This window comes from Anguilla anguilla, chromosome 5, assembly GCF_013347855.1.
Source record: "Anguilla anguilla isolate fAngAng1 chromosome 5, fAngAng1.pri, whole genome shotgun sequence".
In the NCBI taxonomy this organism is placed as follows: domain Eukaryota; kingdom Metazoa; phylum Chordata; class Actinopteri; order Anguilliformes; family Anguillidae; genus Anguilla; species Anguilla anguilla.
In genome coordinates, this window is record NC_049205.1 from 38,505,199 (window position 1) to 38,526,880 (window position 21,682).

General features: G+C 40.5%; 2 protein-coding genes across 10 annotated transcripts in view; both read left to right on the forward strand.

The window, feature by feature from the left end:
* The first annotated feature begins 366 nt into the window (after positions 1-366).
* On the forward strand, positions 367-10,651 carry LOC118227637 (UDP-glucuronosyltransferase 2A1-like). Of its 8 annotated transcripts, XM_035418334.1 has the most exons (4): positions 528-824; positions 894-902; positions 6,366-6,563; positions 8,451-10,651. In XM_035418334.1, exons 3-4 carry the CDS (start codon positions 6,408-6,410, stop codon positions 9,870-9,872), a joined length of 1,578 nt encoding a protein of 525 aa, XP_035274225.1. In that variant the 5' UTR covers positions 528-824; positions 894-902; positions 6,366-6,407; the 3' UTR covers positions 9,873-10,651. The 8 variants fall into 8 exon arrangements, with proteins under 8 accessions (XP_035274224.1, XP_035274225.1, XP_035274221.1 ...); XM_035418333.1 differs by lacking the exons at positions 528-824; positions 894-902 and adding an exon at positions 367-518; XM_035418330.1 differs by having other exon boundaries at positions 528-902.
* Positions 8,291-21,682, forward strand: part of LOC118227639 (UDP-glucuronosyltransferase 2A1-like) — a 55,279-nt gene continuing 41,887 nt past the window's right edge. The window contains exon 1 of one of the 2 annotated variants that reach the window (XM_035418342.1): positions 8,291-8,393. The gene's annotated coding sequence lies outside the window, so the exon portion shown is untranslated. Of the gene's footprint in view, positions 8,451-21,682 lie in introns of both variants that reach the window. The other variant, XM_035418341.1, reaches the window with a different exon arrangement.

Sequence of the window (21,682 nt, forward strand, 5' to 3'; positions counted from 1 at the left end):
GATGCTTACCAATTATACTACACTGCTGCCCTAGTGGTGAACACCTGTGAGAAAGGTTCACATACTCCTTTGCTCCAAACTTTTCATTGCTAAATCAATTCATTTTTCAGATAGCATTCCTTTGGAATTACTCTATTATTAATTTTTTTTTTTTTTTTCTCGGCTATTAACTCACCTTTTTGAAAACTGGACAAAGGTATCTATATGTGCAACACAGCCGTTCAACTAAAGAAGCAACAACCTACACTAACTAATCATAAGCACTTTTAAAACCTCTCTCAGTGAATAAATGTTTAATTTCGCTGTGTTTTGTTCACAAATTGTTCCAACGATGTTACTGTCATAAAAGAAATTTTGAAAAGAAATGAAATGCCTCTTGATAGGCCCGGGAGATCAAAAAGCAACTCCCGCGTAAGCCTTGTGCTAGAGAGGGTTAATGGATACGGTAGCATACTAATGAGACATTGGTCGCATTAGTTCACACTGTGGCTTTTTTCCAGATCGGGGTACTAAATAAGGTATGGATTTGTGGGCCAATTGGTGGAAGTTAAGGCTTTATGTCTTTCTGTCGTTATGTTTTATATTAGTATAGAATTAGTATATTACCAGTTTTTACGTCAATATTAAACGAAACTAAACCTAAGAACGTAGATAGAGATCTACTTCCAAATAGCTGTGGTTAGTCCTCTAGTACGCAATTTCATTGTGCAATTTACTTCCTAGTCGTTGTTTTCTGTTACCGCTTGTGAAATGTTTTTTGGAACCTTATGCCTGAAAATAAAAGAAGAGACATTCATATAAAGTTTGTTTACATCCGAAACCATGTCGTTGTGCGAATGAAAACTAAGCTATTCGCCTAGCTGAGAAGCAAATGTATATCTGGAACTGAGCAAACAAGTACAGTAAGTATCGCTAATAGGCTAAATAACGTTAGATTAAACATAAGCATGGACCGCTGCCAACAATTGTGTAACTATGGATTTTGTCACACAACAACTGTTCTTGGGTGTTGTTTCTATTTTATATTAGTTTAAATACATGACAGCAGTGTTAATACCAGTATTGCCTACATTCTTGGTCTTATTTTGAGTGAATTATTCGGACACAATCAACTATATAATCGTGTCTGAAAAATGCAATACTTGTGGCAGGTATCGCAAAACGAATTGTGGTTTCCTATGCTACTTCATGTCCAGCCTCAAACGAATTCGTCTATTCAACAATAATGGCCTGTTGTGTGTTATTTTCTGTAAATAATTATTGGATGCTGCATTGGAATAAATAAAATATGGAAGCATCAGTTAAAGGAGTAATGGTGAAATATTCACCATTATTTATCTTAACGAGTACACTACGACAGCTGCTTAGTTATGGTTGCCAGATTCACCGTTTTGGACCGGAATTCCCACTTTACAAATTATTTGTACAGGTCCGGTCTGTCGTCGCGACCTGACTAATGTCCCGTCTGAACAGTGACTGATGCGTGCGCGTGGACGGTGTCCGGTTTTGGCAAGTCATAATTATGGCAACTGTAGTACTAAATGCTTCGTCGGTAATGTGCTCTTTCAGTATTTCTCAAAATACTAAAATTTTGAGAAATTCTAATCAAAATTCGTTTAATTTTATGAACGAATGTAAAATTTAGAAATTGTTGAAACTAAAACAAAACTAGATGGCAATTGCATTTCAATTCAATTTTTCAAAACTACATAGAAATTCAGCAAAACTATGTGATCAAACAGCCTAAATTAAAAGTTTATCTTTCCTCCAAATTGTCACATCACATCTAATGTGTACACATGCAACAGTCAAATAATTACTAATAAAAAATAAAACTGTAAAAATGGCCAACTGGGCAATGTCTCTTCTGTCATTCATGCCTTGCGTATTCTGGATTCTACCACGGCAGGTTTTTATAGTTCTGACCCATAGCCTGAAGGAGAGCAGCTTGTGCATACCAGCCTCATACCTCACATCAATCATTTATTTTAAAAGTATGTTGCAGTAATCACGTTTTAGCACTTTTTAGCTTTGGACCCTTAATTAGAAGCTCAAGTTTTCCCAGATGATTACAGTTGTTTCATAGTTATTCTTCAACTATATCCTACTACTGATTCTGTGGATTACCTTTGAGGTCGTTCAGAACATGGTCTGAATTGTACGTATGAGCCAGTTTGATCTATGGCAGCACACCTGGTTTTGTTTCCTCTGTTTTGTCAGGTTGAAACCTGATGCATCCGCATAAATATACTTGTGTGGAACATTTCTGGAATCAGGTTCCATTTTCATATAATTACAGGAAGATTATATTTCAGTTTTGTTCAATACCATGCCATATCACAGTATACTCTGTAAGGATGGTTACACATGGTTTGCATTACAGTAGAGTACATGTTTCACAATACAGCATGAAACAACAGACAACAACAGTATAAGAGTACAGTATTGTACATAGGCTACATACAGCATTGAACATACTGACATGACATATTCTTTATCCAGCCACTGTTCCTCTCATAAGGGGACCTATAAACTTAATCTCATAAAAAAAACACGTTTTCAACGTACAAAAATGCCAAGTTACTCACACACACAAGACATCTATAACTCATTCATTCAGACTGCCAAAATCCAGGCCTGCCATTAAAAGTATTGATATCAAAATGACGCCAAGTTACGGTACTACAAACAATATAGGCTATCTTGCCTCACCGAAATTAAATAAGATGTATTCCAAAGCAATGCTACACAATATTTCAGAAAGAATCAGCAAGCCCGTAGAATTAGAGCTCCCTAGGTCGCAACTTGTGTACCCTTCTGTCCTGCTCCGTTGTCTGTTATTTCGTGGAGATGCACTTTTAGTGTTTGAAAGGTTTATAAGGCATTTTGATAGGCTTATCTGCAGGTAGGAATCCTCTTCGCTGTTTTGGTAAGCTAGAACCTGAAAACTTGATAGTGGAGAATAGGAGCAGACGCATATGTCCCAGCAGGCTTTGCATATGAGAAAATAACAACAGTGTGAGAGACATTAGGAGAAATTATGAAATTGCGTAGTTGAAACAATATGTTTTTAGCAGAATGGGCATGTAGGTGAAGGTTGACATGATCACAGACTATAGTGCGAAGTAAATGAAGTGATCACGAGCGAGCTTAGTTTCCTTATCGAACGGTATATATAACAGTTGGTATAAAGCATCAGTCGTTAAAGTGGAGGGTTAAGTAACGTGTGAAATCTATTGCACTGATGTGCTTTTGTCATGTTCAGTGCTAGTAGTTATAATTATGAGTGAGTCATGATTTTAAATGTAATGTTTTAATGGGGAGTTGCAGAACGTACATACGTAGTAATTGTTTGTATGTGGCTAGATAGAGAACAGGGCGAGGTAACATGAATGTAGAAACGTGGCGTTTGCTGATAAGAAGGTTTTGTACGGTAGCCAAGTGAAGAAATATAGTTAGTAGAAATGGCACAGTGGTGAACTGGTGTAACTTTTTAATAAAAGGAATACATTTGCCGTCATGAAATGCATATGGGTGGCCGTGAGTGAGTTTTGGTAAAGCAAATATAAGCGTAAGAAAACGTTAGTGTAAAAGAGGAAATGATCTGCCTTAGGGCGAGGCGGGATTCAATCGTTCAACCGGAGGTTTACCCAAGCGGCCTAAACCAGACTTCGTTTTTGAAGCTCATTTCCTGGTGTTGTAGTTCCTGGTTGCTCACTAGCGCCACTACGGATGGCTCCAGTATCGGTGTTTTCATATCCGGTTTCCATGTAAGTCTACGGTACAAATGCGATCAAAATACAAAGTCAATAATTTTTTCTCAAAAGAACAAATAGTCATAATAGGTGTATTTTATTGGTCTTATGACTGTCCATGGGTCGATTTCATGATTTATTGCGTCATTTGGGCACAGTGCCAATATTTGTTCTGGACCAATGAGGTACAGCTTGCGTCACTTCCGGATTACTGCGGAGGACTCAGCTACAGTAGGGGCTACAGTCTATGGTCACTGGGGTGGGCGGTGGCGCTTCTTGGCCTTGCCATTGCGGCTCCGGCTACGGTCCGCCTGTGCTAAGTCTGAAAATGCAGGCATCCCATTTCGTGGTGATTTCATTATGGCGTGTGCTATTTACAGCTGCTCTAGACGACCATAAAATAATCCTCCTCTTAAGTTTTTCGGTATCCGAGTCATTTTTACTATTTCCTTTAGCCTACTTAACCAAATAATTACTTGGCAGAAAGCGTAATCAGCTTGCTATATTTGGTAGTCCAGTAGTAGCCTGTGCTAAAACAGTTCGCAACTTCGGCTACCAAGCCATTTGACTAGCTAGCTAACCTTAACCGGCAAACATTCAATCTGTCAAACGTGTTTGGCGGCTTGTCAGTCGTGTACATTCCGTAAATGTCTACCTGGGCCATGCTTCACGCATGTGACAAAGCTACTATAATCCCGATTTTGGGATAAACACTTTTTCAGTTTCACGAAGCGAATTAAGAGTTTCAAGGTTCATTTGCTGAATATACAACACACGATGAAATCACACACACAGAATTTAACGAAATTAACCATCTTGGCATTTAGAAAGGAACATGTTTTTAGCATTTAAGAGACCGACAAGCTAGGCATTTAAGACAGTGGTTCTCAGAATCGGTTCTGGGGGCTCCTTGCGTATATTGGCTTTTCTCCATTGGTTTTGATGATTTACAAGAAAAAAATAATAGCCTAATAATAATTAGAAATTCAACGTAGGCTACATTATTTTTGTCTTCATGCACCAGGTGGAAAACTTGCCGTACAAAGTGCGTTGTCATATTTACACGCCTGCAGATCAGTTATTAAAATACTTGGTAGATTTGTTAATCACCGCTGAGTGTTAATTTTTGTTCGGTAGAAAGTGATTTGCGAACGATCGGTCAGCTAGCGTCACCCAGCAAGTGAACACCACAAACGGCGATGGAGTAGCTAGTAGTAGCAGGCTCATTATCTGACTGGCGAAAACCTACGACGATAACTTGCTCGGTTAACAGCAGATCTACCAGACAGTTATACGAAAATTTGCCTAGTCAAATCACCAGTAGCCTACACATCTCCGATTGATTGACCATCATCAGTGTAGTCAATGTTCTTCCCCTGTGGTTCATATTGCTAACGCGTGAGCTAACCACGGACAGCCTACCTAGCTCACTGGCAAGCTGATATGCTAGCTAAGCATATTCGTTTTGCTGAGAAACATAAATTGAAGATAACTGAACATAGCCTAATTGTATTTTTAATGTCATACATAACGTGATTACATGACACAGTACAGTCACGGATGGAAATTAAACCCCGTAAACATCTGATAATATATTTTAAAACATAACGGCAGACAGTCAGCTAGCCTCGTTCAGGTTGAGGGGCTTTTCCGCACCGGACTGTCAATCAAATAGTAAAAATCACAAGACCGCTTAACTCTATGGTTTTGGCTCCAAATCGAGAAAATGGCCGCGCCCGCCATTGAGCTTCAAACGTGTTTTAGAGACCCACGGAGAGTCAGTGGGTGACGTCACAGTAGCTGTGTCCATATTTTTTACAGTCTCTGGGTTTACCAGTCTGTGACTTTTTTGTTAGTGCAGCGCCATCACATGCAACGCGTGAAATATCATTAGCAAACCTGTCCGTGGTTTTAAAGAAGAACACAGGCCAGTAAGCACAGAAGAGCTCCCGTTGAATCCATATGGCTTTGCAATATTGTAGCCGGTTAATAAGTGAACGTGCAGACGGTACGTCATAATGCAGTGTATACGTTCGGTGAACGGCGGGTAGATATGGTGCAAAAGCAATAATTGAGAAGTAGTAGACAATTATTGGTCAGGGTAAAAGCAGGTTAAAAAAAATGTGTTTCTAGCTGAAACGCAAAATCCCCTTTATTGTGTAGGCATGTGAAGTTGTTTATGAAATTCTGTCTGTTGAAATGGGGTCAGAATGTACAGAATTTAATGTATTTAAGGGCTGAGTGTCTGTGGCTGTTGTGGTTATTTCTGTGGGGAACCATGAAAAGTGCCAAACTCTCGGGCTGTATAGGTATGGGGCATGCCCCCGCCAAGGTGTAACTTGCATACCTGCCATCCCAATCCCAATGAATCCTAAATTATTTATTTTTCATCACTTGTTGCCAAACATGTTATTTGTATATTGCCAAAAATGTATGTTGCCAAACATACTCTTTGTGTATTTCCAAAAATGCAATTGTCTTGAAGGATCTTAGGTCTGATTTCCCTCAACAGATAACATTTCCTAAAACAAATCTGATATCACCATTATTAAGTCTTAACATAATCTTTGCTCTGATTCCAACAACTGTTCTACCTTTCATGCATTTCAGGTTGGTTTGCATTCTTGAGTATATCGAGCATTCTGGGTAGAGATGCATTCCTCCATCCTTTTCCTGATTGGACTGGTTTTCACACTGCCTGGAGTCCATGGAGGCAAGGTTCTTGTGTTCCCATTGGATGGCAGCCATTGGGTAAACATGAGAGTCTTGATTGAAGAGCTACATTTGAGAGGACACAACGTTTCTGTGGTGCGAGCAATGCTACACAATATTTCAGAAAGAATCAGCAAGCCCGTAGAATTAGAGCTCCCTAGGTCGCAACTTGTGTACCCTTCTGTCCTGCTCCGTTGTCTGTTATTTCGTGGAGATGCACTTTTAGTGTTTGAAAGGTTTATAAGGCATTTTGATAGGCTTATCTGCAGGTAGGAATCCTCTTCGCTGTTTTGGTAAGCTAGAACCTGAAAACTTGATAGTGGAGAATAGGAGCAGACGCATATGTCCCAGCAGGCTTTGCATATGAGAAAATAACAACAGTGTGAGAGAAATTAGGAGAAATTATGAAATTGCGTAGTTGAAACAATATGTTTTTAGCAGAATGGGCATGTAGGTGAAGGTTGACATGATCACAGACTATAGTGCGAAGTAAATGAAGTGATCACGAGCGAGCTTAGTTTCCTTATCGAACGGTATATATAACAGTTGGTATAAAGCATCAGTCGTTAAAGTGGAGGGTTAAGTAACGTGTGAAATCTATTGCACTGATGTGCTTTTGTCATGTTCAGTGCTAGTAGTTATAATTATGAGTGAGTCATGATTTTAAATGTAATGTTTTAATGGGGAGTTGCAGAACGTACATACGTAGTAATTGTTTGTATGTGGCTAGATAGAGAACAGGGCGAGGTAACATGAATGTAGAAACGTGGCGTTTGCTGATAAGAAGGTTTTGTACGGTAGCCAAGTGAAGAAATATAGTTAGTAGAAATGGCACAGTGGTGAACTGGTGTAACTTTTTAATAAAAGGAATATATTTGCCGTCATGAAATGCATATGGGTGGCCGTGAGTGAGTTTTGGTAAAGCAAATATAAGCGTAAGAAAACGTTAGTGTAAAAGAGGAAATGATCTGCCTGAGGGCGAGGCGGGATTCAGTCGTTCAACCGGAGGTTTACCAGTCTGTGACTTTTTTGTTAGTGCAGCACCATCACAATGCGTGAAATATCATTAGCAAACCTGTCCGTGGTTTTAAAGAAGAACACAGGCCAGTAAGCACAGAAGAGCTCCCGTTGAATCCATATGGCTTTCCAATATTGTAGCCGGTTAATAAGTGAACGTGCAGACTGTACGTCATAATGCAGTGTATACGTTCGGTGAACGGCGGGTAGATATGGTGCAAAAGCAATAATTGAGAAGTAGTAGACAATTATTGGTTAGGGTAAAAGCAGGTTAAAAAAATGTGTTTCTAGCTGAAACGCAAAATCCCCTTTATTGTGTAGGCATGTGAAGTTGTTTATGAAATTCTGTCTGTTGAAATGGGGTCAGAATGTACAGAATTTAATGTATTTAAAGGCTGAGTGTCTGTGGCTGTTGTGGTTATTTCTGTGGGGAACCATGAAAAGTGCCAAACTCTCGGGCTGTATAGGTATGGGGCATGCCCCCGCCAAGGTGTAACTTGCATACCTGCCATCCCAATCCCAATGAATCCTAAATTATTTATTTTTCATCACTTGTTGCCAAACATGTTATTTGTATATTGCCAAAAATGTATGTTGCCAAACATACTCTTTGTGTATTTCCAAAAATGCAATTGTCTTGAAGGATCTTAGGTCTGATTTCCCTCAACAGATAACATTTCCTAAAACAAATCTGATATCACCATTATTAAGTCTTAACATAATCTTTGCTCTGATTCCAACAACTGTTCTACCTTTCATGCATTTCAGGTTGGTTTGCATTCTTGAGTATATCGAGAATTCTGGGTAGAGATGCATTCCTCCATCCTTTTCCTGATTGGACTGGTTTTCACACTGCCTGGAGTCCATGGAGGCAAGGTTCTTGTGTTCCCATTGGATGGCAGCCATTGGGTAAACATGAGAGTCTTGATTGAAGAGCTACATTTGAGAGGACACAACGTTTCTGTGGTGCGAGCATCGGACAGCTGGTACATCAAGGAGACGTCCCCTTACTACACCGCTATCACAATCAATGGCACAGGGGGACACCCCAAGGAGTATCTGAGCTTGCTTGTATCTAGGTTACTGCATATACAAAGACAAGGTGCATCTGCTTGGACTCGCTATAGCTTAGACATGGAATTGAAGGATGGATTTACCCAGATGCATAAACTCATTACTGAAATGGTGATTCGGATGTTTGAAGATCAGAGGCTGATGCAGTCCCTGCGCGCTGCTGAATATGACTTGGTACTGGCTGATCCCGGTGCAGGTGGTGGCGCTGTGCTAGCCCACTACCTTGGTCTGCCGCTTGTTTTTAATGCTCGATGGACAGTACATGGAGAAGCTCATTTGGCAATTGCTCCCTCACCACCTTCCTATGTTCCTTTCCCAGTAGCAGAGTTAACAGACCAAATGAACTTCCCCAATAGAGTCCGCAACATGCTTTACTATATTATCAGACCACTTCTTTACAAAAGCACTGTTAGTCCCCATTACACAGCTCTGTGTCATCGTTACTTTGGACCTGAGGTAGACTATTTTAAGCTCTTTCAGGCAGCAGATATTTGGCTCATGAGGGTAGATTTTGTCTTTGAGTTCCCACGCCCCACTATGCCTAACATTGTATATATGGGTGGATTTCAATGCAAGCCTGCTAAGCCCCTTCCAGAGGACCTGGAGGAGTTTGTTCAGAGCTCTGGAGAACATGGTGTCATTATTATGTCCTTGGGAACATTATTCAGTGAGCTTCCCCATGATTTAGCAGATGAGATAGCTGCTGCTTTTGCCCAGTTGCCTCAGAGAGTTATTTGGAGGCACACAGGGGACAGGCCTGCTACTCTGGGCAACAACACTCGGCTGGTCTCCTGGATGCCTCAAAATGACCTCCTGGGACATCCTAAGATCAGAGTCTTTGTTGCTCATGGGGGAACCAATGGAATTCAAGAGGCCATTTATCATGGCATTCCAATAGTTGGTCTCCCACTCATTTTTGACCAGCCTGACAACCTTAATAGAATGAAAGTGAAGGGGGCAGCAAAGATAGTGGATATTGTGACTTTAGACAGGAACATCTTCCTCAAGGCCTTACAGGAAGTGCTCTATGAGCCCTCCTATAGGATGAATATGCAGAGGCTCTCCATGCTGCACCGTGACCAGCCAATGAAGCCACTGGATCGTGCCCTCTTCTGGATCGAGTTCGTCATGAGACACAAGGGTGCCGCTCACCTACGCACAGAGTCTTACAGGATGCCCTGGTATGTCTACCACTCAGTGGATGTCATCGGGGTCTTGCTGGCTGCCATGTTGTTCATCTTACTGATTATAATGTTTGTTATCAGGTATCTATGCTGCAAGGTGTCTTACAAGAGAAAGCTAAAACATGAATAACTCAACAAAGGCCTCTAAACCGGTCTTAACTTGTCACTCACTGTAAGCTGTATGCAGGGACTGTGTAAGCCTGATTAGTGTGGAAACTGACTTTCGTTTTTCCTTTGCCCTGAGCAGTACAGCATCATTATTACTCCTGTGAAAGATACGAAACTCAATAGATCAAAACGTTTCCCTAATTACCATGATTCGTAGATATAGCCCTGACTTGTTTGCTACAAGTGTTTTGCCTGCTTTTATTTTTCATTCTTGGATAAAACTTGCATCCCCAACATTTTTCTTACTGTGAATGCTGAATGATTCCTGCTTTGTGCAATGGAATCCTGCCTTACTGCCTGTGGTCATCAATGACATCACTGGCATGAGTTGCTCAAGCATCATCGCAGGTCGCAGGTTCGATTCCCTGGTAGGACACTGCTGTTGTACCCTTGAGCAAGGAACTTAACCTGCATTGCTCCAGTATATATCCAGCTGTATAATCGGATACAATGCAAAGCTGCTCTGGATAATAGCGTCTGCTAAACGCCTGCAATGTAATGTAAAATGGGCTCTTCCTCTGTATCTGGGTTTCTCATGAGACTTCCTCATAACTGGGAAATTTTTCTCACTGCCGTTTGAGCGTTTTTATTTCCTGCTCTGAGGTTTTTTCCCCCCTCACTTGCTAGATATTTGTGGTTTTAAGCTCTGCTCTTGCCCAATTTCCTGTTTCCTGTAACAGTGTGATACTGACTCTGGAAACGGCTCTGGGAATAAATAAAATTTAACTGATTTAAATTTGACTGGATGTTGAATATGGTATGGACCCTGTATTATGCATTCCTCTAAACTTTTCTTTTTTTTCAAATTTTTTCAAAACAAACTAAAGAAAATGCTGGTTCATAACATTCTTATTTAAAATGAGTATACACTACTTTTTTGAGTAAAATAAAACTTCCTCTAACAGAAACACATTTCCAATGTCTCATACAACTACGTTTGGAAGGCCAAATCGAGAAAAAGCCATAAGATAACTTCTCTGATCGTCTCTGTTTTTTGCATGAGGCTCATAAGTTGCTCAGCACTGCCTCCAAGTGGAACTCCGTGTCAACTGCAGTACCTGAGGGCTGAGGGAACACAGGTACCTACCAATAGCAGTCACCTATACATCTTATGGTGTTTGCTGGTTAGTTTCCTTTATTGTTATATAGTTTTCCCTTATTTCAATAATTCTTCTCGATTTTGTAGTCAGTTGCAGATTTCTTTCACTTCATTGATTGTAGGGCTATGCGGATCAGTTGTGATCAGTGTTTTGGACGCCAACTGTTAATTAGACATTGAGAGCAGCTGTTGCATATTATCTTCTTGTGCAATCGGGGTGTGATGACGCCCTTCCTGTTGGGCATAGAAGGGGAAGGAAATGGCATTTATTTGTAATTCTACCATTTCTCATTGCACTCCTCATGACAGCAGTTTATTTAGCTTAGAACTCTGGTAGTCTTTAGGGCTGGTCTGCATACTGCTTTTTGTTCCAGCCAATTGTTTTCTGACAGCTGTATAAACTATGTAGTTCACATAGTTTCCTGTACTTGGGCACAGTAAAATATGTAGCATACACTTGCAGGCTGTAGCTGTAGCTATTGCTTATGCAAATGTCACATCGGGATATGATTGAGCAAGTTAAACAAGAAGTTGGCCCAAAACCCCAGCTGATCGGCCCTTGTTGTGCACCACTGCTTTGGGGCTTTTGTTTGAGATTTTCTTTCTTAAAGAGGAAGCCAGTTTTAAAATCACACCTTTGCTGGGTTACACGTGCTAGGGTGGCAAGCAGAACTAGCCTTGGCTATTCATTGTGAGTGTATACTGCTTACCCAAAGGATTGCCTAGCCTTGCAGGCTTTATTTAAACTAAGCTTCAAAACTCTCCAATTTACAGAATTCCTTTTGTTGTTTTCTGTCCAAAACAGAAAAGAAATAGTAAATTATAAAAGGAAATTGAGGCATATTGTAGTGGCACTTGTTGATAACTTCTATTTTAGAAACATTTTCTTCTTTCTCTTATTTTGTGGTTGGAATTGGGACTCTGACTCCTTCCTGATCAGCTGGGGTTTGGGTAAAATGGTACTGCCACATAGCAGACCAGTGGTCCTACCAGTAGTCCTGGTGACCCCTGTATATGCTGGTTTTGCTACAGCCAATCTCTTCCTAAATTAAGCTTGTTGCACACATGTAATTAGGTTCTTTCATATTTTTTTAAACATTAATTCATTAAACCTCTTAACACAATGCAGGCTTGGCTTGTTATTTGCATTGTCTTTGAATTCTTTATTATCCACAAAGTGGTTAGGTTCAGTGGCCAGGTGTTTATATTTTGGACACCTGGTGGTTAGTTTGTGTGGACAGGTGTTCACACCAAAGAGGAGCCAGTTAATTCACCTTAATCTTCATTTTGTTTACCTTATTGTGTAACCATTTGCAATATAGTGCAGTAAACACAGAATATGGGCTTCTGTTCTTCGTACACAGCATAGCTATTTCTGACAATGTGGCTTTAAAAGGTAAATCATCCCTCAAAGCATTGCAAGTATCTAATTAACATGTTAAAATTCTTGGATTGCAATTGTGGTCTGAGCAAAGAACAGCATAAACAGGGGTCCCCAGGATCCAGTTTGAGAATTACTAGAGTACGCAATCAAAACCTACTGCCTCTCGTTTTGTCCCTCAGCTCGCCGTATAGTGACTCCGGTCAGTTAGTGTTCCCAGCTGGATTACAAATCCTTTCAATTTCCTTTATTATTTTTGAAGGTGACTGAGGAATTTTAAACAACGTATGTAAACAACAAAAGGGAAACTCTCTCATCCCAGTATTTTTCTTGGGCAAGGATACAGGTACGAAGTTCAGATTTTATGGTCTGATAACCTTTTCAAATCACCTTGAGAGTCCCTAGAGCCCTAGAGACTTGATGTGTAATATGTAACTGTTCAATGGTCTTCGCATTCTTGACATAAAGTTCAAGCCTTTGTCGGACTGAATGTAATTTGGTAAACAAAAGTAGAGCAGAACTTAACTAGTGCTAATAGTATGAGCTTTAAGAGTGTGCATAGGAACAGCTTCAGGGAACCTGGTTGCAGCACGCCTCAAAGTTAACAGATACGTGTAACCAGATGTATTTCTAGAGAGAGGCCTGAAAATTAAAATTCTCTCAAAATGTTCACCCATAACAGAAATAGGCTTGAGAGGCATAGGGGCACTTACTTGGTTAGGTTTTTCTGCAATTTGACAGGCATGACAGGAACAGACTTCATAGCAGGCCAAAATAAATTTTTCAGAATTGATCATATCCATTTTCCCAACGCTAAGGTGACCAGAAAGTTTGTAATCTTGTGCTATACTCAGCACCTGCTGCCCATATAGTGTGGGAACAACCACTTGAACTAGAGAACCCCACTCATGCTCAAAGTTGGCAGGAGGCAACTTGCACATGAACACATCATCCTCAATGAAATATGATTTAAGAGGCAACTAAGATTGATCTAGAACAGCATAAAAACATGGGAACAAAGATTAATCTACTGTCTGGGCAGGAGCCATCTGCACCCTCCCAAATGGCAAAAGATCACAATTACCATCACTGATTTTATTCCCAAGGACAACTTTAATGTGTAATCACCTCCATTCGTTGTCATTGAGAGCCCATTCTTTGCGTCCGCAAAGCATGGTGGGATAGCTGCCAATGCCAGGCAAGTTAGAAGAGAGACTGCACGGGTGGAGAACAAGGTGTGATAATCAATCAGTATTAGGTCCGGAATGTAAACTGTCCCCCATTTAAAAATGTTATTACATTCGGGAAAAAAATGAAATGGTTTGCACTCAAAAGTAGATTTTCCAAACTTTCAGAGTTCACATTATACTGTTTTCTTTTCTCACAAATGAAGAGTACACATCTTCCACAAATGCCTTGACTATGCCTTCTTCAATGTGCAGGCTTCGAACTCCAGACTTCAAAAAACTTCTACTATACCCACAAGTGACCAATTGTGAGAGGCGAGAGCGATGCCAAGTGATCCTATTGGAGGATGTGTAGCCTCGTTCAATGTCGCCGTGCTGTCGGGGTAATTTGCATTGCAATAGCAAGGACCACTCAATCTGGCCAATGCTACGTAGCATTAATGCGTTCATACCCAGTGAACACAGAGCTGGAAACACATACCTTAAATGTATGTATCAATTGTCATTGGTGTTGTTCTAGTTGACTTTACCAACATAGCTTGTTATTGGTGTATCTTGTTCTCCCACTCAAAAGATGGTAGTAATCATAGTGTTCTATGATGACAAAACCAATCTCCAATCCCTATTTTGTCATCCTGGGCTGTATGGAATCTGGAAGTAAGAACATTACCATGCAGCAAGTAATCTTTTCGGTTTTACACAAAGAATTAATAAAATCAGCATAGATGAGAAAGGCAAATACTGAAACAGTGGGTACCATGCAGTATGCGATGTCATGGATGTGAATACTACCAGAATGAATAGGCTAATGCCCAATGTCAGTAAAATAGAATTTAAAAGTTTTCAACATTTTTTGCTCAGGGAGAGTCAGTTAAAAAAAAACTAATGCTGTTTTTTTATAGTAAAATCTTACTATGAAACTTTTCCTATAGGGAGCATAAACAGTAGTTAACTTTTTTTCAAGCATAGTTCTTAAAGTTTACGGTGGCCGACAAGGGCAAACACGCTACAATGGCCCAAAACATTTCCATTAGGAGAAACGTGCTGCAGCTTCAGAAACGATGCCAATTCAAAAACACATACGAAAATCCAATACAAATACAACAACAGAAACGTGCTCCAAATGAAAAAACGTGCTGCAGAAAGCCAAAACAAATACATTAACAGCAAGCACGCTGCAAATACAGAAACGATGCAAAATCTAAAACACACAAACTCCGAAAACAAATGCAACAGAAAAACGTTGCATATCCTGTCAACACAACGGAAGTTCTCCAGAAAAGAACAAAAAGAGATAAAATAAATAAAGAGGCTACATAAAAAGGTAGCCTACGTATTCTTTTTTTACATTTGGCCTTAGTCTTTTACAATATTATAAAAGAGAAACAGATTTACATAGCTAGCATTGGCATGATAGAGACTTCGACTTCTACAAGAGGTTGCTAGCGACAACATTGTGTGCCAGAAGGGTGCATTGTGCTACGGTGGTTTTTTTATTTTGTTACTTTGTTTTGTGGACGTCGGGACGTGGTAGCAATAGGTTTGGGTGTCGGGGGGAGCATTTTGTAGGAACATCGACCGACGGCCTGCAAAGGTCCGGAACGGTATTCTTGCACTGCTCCTCCTTACAATCCCTGACAGGATGGCGGGGAGGGAGACGGATGGTGACAGCATGGAGGAAGGTGAGAGGGGGGCGAGTGAGTGGCAGGTGGTGAGAGGGAACAGAGGCATGAAGGAAAGTAGAAGTAAAAGAGAGAGAAAAGAGGACAGAGCTAGCTCTTGTGTCAAACAACATAGCAGCAGTGTGTGATTGGACAGTGTACCAAGAAGGTACTATAGGGAGTGATCATTACCCACTCTGATATAAGATAAATATTGCTGTCTCATTGACCATAGAGAATAAGTGTAAGTATGAAGGAGGTAGTGGAAAACTTGAAAGTGCGTAACAGTAAAGTTAAAAATGTTAAAAGAATGACAAGAGGAGCTGAGAAAAAAGATACAGAAATAGTGCTGATTGAGTTTGATGCCAAAGATATCCCAAAATAATTTTTTTTGGATTTATTAAATATAATGTGAGGGAATTTCTCCCAAAACCAATGAGATGTTTCAATTGCCAGGAGTTTGGGCACATAGCCAAGGTGTGCACGGGCAAGAGAAGATGTGCAAGGTGCGGTGGTGATCATGAATATGGAAAGTGTGGATCAGGTATAAAATCGAAATGCTGTAACTGTGGAGGCGAACATAGTGTTGTGTACTGGGGATGTGAAGCAATGAAGCGTGAGGTTGCAGTACAGAAGGTTAGAACAAAAGAGAAAGTATCTTATGCCGAGGCAGCTAAGATGGCTGGACAGGAGAAACTGAATGACAAGCAGGGGGGAGGGAAAGAGCAAACGGCGGCAAGTATAATACAAGAGGTGGAAAATAAGTTGTTGATAGAGAAAAAGAAACTGGTGACGTTTATAGCAGGAGTTATAAATGCAACTGCGGATGTAAATTCAAAAACGGAAAGAATCCAGATTATTGTTAAAGCAGCTGTGCATCACCTGGGGAGGAAGTCAGGGAGGAGTTAAGTGCTCAGGCAAGTCAAGAAACACAATGGATTGGGTTATAGTAGTAGCAATGTTAATTCTCCAATGGAACGCAAGAAGCTTGATTGCTAATGGCCAGGATTTTAAAAAGTTCATTTATAGTCAGAAGGAAAAAACAGACCTGCTGTGTATCCATGAGTCATGGTTAAAACCAAGTTTAGATTTTATAATAAATGGATACGTGGCAATCAGGCGGGACAGGAAGGATGGGGCAGGAGGGGGTTGTGTCACCTTTGTGAAGGAGGACATTCCTTATAGAAATATTGATCGTGGAAATGAATTGGAGAGTGTGGTTATTGAAGTGTGGGCAGAAAGGAAGAACCTGGTGGTTATAAATTTCTATAGGCCTAATCCATGCAGGAAATTAGAACTCAGCAGACTGGAAAACATAGAAGGATTCAATAGAGGAAGCATTGTGTGGTGTGGAAACTTCAATGCACATAATATGTTACGGGGAAGTGATAAAACAGATTACAATGGGCAGGTAGTGGAGGAGTTGTTGGATGGAAAACACCTTGTCTGTATTAATGATGGCAGAAACACAAGGATAGATGTGAACACTGGAAAGGAGTCTGTAATAGATCTGACGTTAGTAACCAATACCATAGAACCATTGTGCGAATGGGATGTGTATCAGGAAGGGACCATAGGCAGCAACCATTATCCAATATACAGTAAAATAAATATAGTAATGGTATAGAATACAGAGAACACAGGTGGTAAATGGATTTTTGGAAAAGCTAACTGGGGAAATTTCATGTCTGAAAGTGATAAACATCTACAACAGATTAGCGACAATATGAGTATAGAAATGAGTAACTGCAAAATATTGCAGGGTATAATGGCAGCTGCAATAAGTTGTATTCCTAAAAGTACAGGTAGGACAAAGAGGAAATTAGTACCTTGGTGGGATGATAAGTGCAAACAAGCAGTAAAGAGTAGGAACAAGGCATGTAAACTGGTCAAAAGATCCCATAATTTTCAACATTTGGTCCAGTACAGAAAAGCCCAGGCAATGATTAAGAAAATGATAACACAGACAAAGAGGTCATATTGGAGGAAGTTCTGTGGGTCAATTGAGAACACCACTCAGATAGGAGAAGTTTGGGGAATGATAAAGAAAATGGGAGGAGATAGGAGGAAATGGAACTACCCTGTCCTGAGCACCGGAAATGAAGTGGCGATAACCAATAAAGAAAAGGCAGAATTACTTTTAAAAACTTTTGTTACAGTACACAGTTCCTATAATCTGAATGAGGAAGGAAAGCAAGGCAGGGAAAAAACCAAAGCTGGAAACATGGATGCACTAAGGAGAAAGAATACCAGCGGGAATGAACTAGATGTCCCATTTACTGTTGGAGAGATGAAGAGGGCATTAGCCAAAACAGGAATGAGTGCACTGGGAAAAGATGGAATATGCTATATAATGATTAACATTTAAGTGAAGGAGGATTAAATAAATTGCTGATGTTGTTCAATAAAGTGTGGAAGGAGGGGCAAGTCCCTATGAGCTGGAAGGAAGCAATTATAATTCCAATCAGAAAGCCTGGGAAAGATCCTAGTAAGCCAGGAAACTACAGACCCATTGCTTTAACGTCACATATATGTAAACTAATGGAACGGATGGTTAATGAGAGGCTCATGCACTTTCTGGAGAAAGGGGGACTGATGGCTGCATATCAGAGTGGATTTAGGAGAGGCAGGAACACAATGGATCCAGTTCTGTGTTTAGAGGATGAGATAAGAAAAGCCCAGGTGAATAAAGAGATTGTGGCTGCAGGATTTTCTAAGTGATAGGTCAGTTCAGGCCAAGTTAGGGTCAGAGGTCTCAGGTAAACATGTTGTAGAAAATGGTACGCCCCAGGGGAGTGTTGTAAGTCCTACTTTATTTTCAGTCATGATAAATGATATATTTGAAAGTATACCGTTAGGCATGGGAAGGTCTCGTTTGCAGATGATGGGGCTTTATGGAGGAGGGGAGGGAACCTAGAACATATAGTTAAGATATTACAAGAAGGGATAAATTGAGTGGAAAGATGGGGAATAGAATGGGGTTTTTAATTCTCTGTGGAAAAAACAAAAATTATGTTCTTCACAAGTAAGAAAATCAGGGAAGCAAGGGATCTGAAGTTATACGGAAGTAACCTAGAGAGAGTAGAATGCGTTCGTTTCTTGGGAGTACATTTTGATCCCAGACTAACATGGAAAGAGCATATAGGAAGCATAGTGGGAAAAAAAGTAAGAAAGTCATTAATGTTATGAGATGTCTTGCTGGGCTGGAATGGGGAGCTGATATAGCGTCATTGAAGTATATATATGTAGCGCTAATCCGGGCAAGAATAGATTATGGTAGTGTGGTGTATGGCTCAGCAGCCAAGACTGTGCTGTCAGACCTGGATGTTGTGCAGGCTCGTGCTCTGAGGATTTGCTTAGGGTCAATAAAAACGGCGCCAGTGTGTGCACTGCAAGTTGAGGCAGGAGAAATGCCGCTCTGGATTCGTAGGAAACATTTGATGGCCGATTACTGGATAAATCTAAGGGGACACACAGAAAGTCATCCAACTAAGAGGGTATTGGAGGCTAGTTGGGAGAGGGAAAAAGCACAACAAATAAGCTTTGGATGGGTAGGCAAGGACATTACAGAACAAATGCAAGTTCATGAAATTGAATTTTGTCCAACTGTGTTGTGGCCTGTGAGACCAGTCTGGATGTTGCAACATGCTTGTGTGGACATGGAACTATTGAATATTAAGCACAGAAATAAAACAGCAGATTTCGTTCAGGAATATTACATGCATAGGGACAGGAATTACAATGACTATTTACAAGTTTTTACAGATGGGTCAAAGGATCCTATAACAGAAGTGACAGGGGCTACAGTGGTGATTCCCTGTCACCAGACTGGAATCAGTAAGAGAACGTCAGATTATTTGATCGCATATGCTGCTGAGCTAATTGCAGTTCTGTTAGCATTAGAGTGGGTGGAAGGAGTGACGGCAAATAATATACTCATCTGTAGTGACTCTGTATCAGCATTGTCAAGCATTAAAACAGGATCAGGAAGTAATAACCAAGACATATTATATGAACTGTTTAATAATTCAAGGATAACTAATCAAGGGAAAAACATAAAGTCCATGTGGGTACCAGCACATTCAGGAATCCAGGGAAATGAAAAAGCAGATAAGTTGGCGAAGGAGACGGTCAGGAGAGAGTACGTGGACCTTAATGTTAAACTTTCAAGGGGAAAAGCATAGTTCAGAGGGGAGTAATCAAACAATGGCAACAACATTGGGATAGTGCAACAAAAGGAAGACATTTATATAAAATAGAAAATAAAGCAGGAATGGCAAGAAACAGTGGAACCGATAGAAGAGAGCAAGTAATCATAAGTAGATTAAGAATTGGTCACAGCAACTTGAATAGCACGCTGTTTATTATAGGAAAACATCCAACTGGCTATTGCAATCAGTGCCAGGAATTAGAAACAGTGGAGCGTGTCCTGATTGAATGCAGGAAGTATGAGCAAGAAAGAAGGGTAATGTTTACAGGATTACAGAGACTAGGAGTGGAGGCACGGTTTACAGATCTGCTTGAGTGTGGGGACCAGAGACTGTAAAAAATATGGACACAGCTACTGTGACGTCACCCATTGACTCTCCGTGGGTCTCTAAAACACGTTTTGAAGCTCAATGGCGGGCGCGGCCATTTTCTCGATTTGGAGCCAAAACCATAGAGTTAAGCGGTCTTGTGATTTTTACTATTTGATTGACAGTCCGGTGCGGAAAAGCCCCTCAACCTGAACGAGGCTAGCTGACTGTCTGCCGTTATGTTTTAAAATATATTATCAGATGTTTACGGAGTTTAATTTCCATCCGTGACTGTACTGTGTCATGTAATCACGTTATGTATGACATTAAAAATACAATTAGGCTATGTTCAGTTATCTTCAATTTATGTTTCTCAGCAAAACGAATATGCTTAGCTAGCATATCAGCTTGCCAGTGAGCTAGGTAGGCTGTCCGTGGTTAGCTCACGCGTTAGCAATATGAACCACAGGGGAAGAACATTGACTACACTGATGGTCAATCAATCGGAGATGTGTAGGCTACTGGTGATTTGACTAGGCAAATTTTCGTATAACTGTCTGGTAGATCTGTTAACCGAGCAAGTTATCGTCGTAGGTTTTCGCCAGTCAGATAATGAGCCTGCTACTACTAGCTACTCCATCGCCGTTTGTGGTGTTCACTTGCTGGGTGACGCTAACTGACCGATCGTTCGCAAATCACTTTCTACCGAACAAAAATTAACACTCAGCGGTGATTAACAAATCTACCAAGTATTTTAATAACTGATCTGCAGGCGTGTAAATATGACAACGCACTTTGTACGGCAAGTTTTCCACCTGGTGCATGAAGAAAAATAATGTAGCCTACGTTGAATTTCTAATTATTATTAGGCTATTATTTTTTTCTTGTAAATCATCAAAACCAATGGAGAAAAGCCAATATACGCAAGGAGCCCCCAGAACCGATTCTGAGAACCACTGTCTTAAATGCCTAGCTTGTCGGTCTCTTAAATGCTAAAAACATGTTCCTTTCTAAATGCCAAGATGGTTAATTTCGTTAAATTCTGTGTGTGTGATTTCATCGTGTGTTGTATATTCAGCAAATGAACCTTGAAACTCTTAATTCGCTTCGTGAAACTGAAAAAGTGTTTATCCCAAAATCGGGATTATAGTAGCTTTGTCACATGCGTGAAGCATGGCCCAGGTAGACATTTACGGAATGTACACGACTGACAAGCCGCCAAACACGTTTGACAGATTGAATGTTTGCCGGTTAAGGTTAGCTAGCTAGTCAAATGGCTTGGTAGCCGAAGTTGCGAACTGTTTTAGCACAGGCTACTACTGGACTACCAAATATAGCAAGCTGATTACGCTTTCTGCCAAGTAATTATTTGGTTAAGTAGGCTAAAGGAAACAGTAAAAATGACTCGGATACCGAAAAACTTAAGAGGAGGATTATTTTATGGTCGTCTAGAGCAGCTGTAAATAGCACACGCCATAATGAAATCACCACGAAATGGGATGCCTGCATTTTCAGACTTAGCACAGGCGGACCGTAGCCGGAGCCGCAATGGCAAGGCCAAGAAGCGCCACCGCCCACCCCAGTGACCATAGACTGTAGCCCCTACTGTAGCTGAGTCCTCCGCAGTAATCCGGAAGTGACGCAAACTGTACCTCATTGGTCCAGAACAAATATTGGCACTGTGCCCAAATGACGCAATAAATCATGAAATCGACCCATGGACAGTCATAAGACCAATAAAATACACCTATTATGACTATTTGTTCTTTTGAGAAAAAATTATTGACTTTGTATTTTGATCGCATTTGTACCGTAGACTTACATGGAAACCGGATATGAAAACACCTATACTGGAGCCATCCGTAGTGGCGCTAGTGAGCAACCAGGAACTACAACACCAGGAAATGAGCTTCAAAAACGAAGTCTG

Coding starts and splice junctions, on each gene's coding strand:
- LOC118227637 (XM_035418333.1), top strand. CDS start 6,408: ATGCATTCCTCCATCCTTTTCCTGATTGGACTGGTTTTCACACTGCCT. Junction 6,564..8,450: donor GAGGACACAACGTTTCTGTG/GTGCGAGCAATG, acceptor AACGTTTCTGTG/GTGCGAGCATCGGACAGCTG.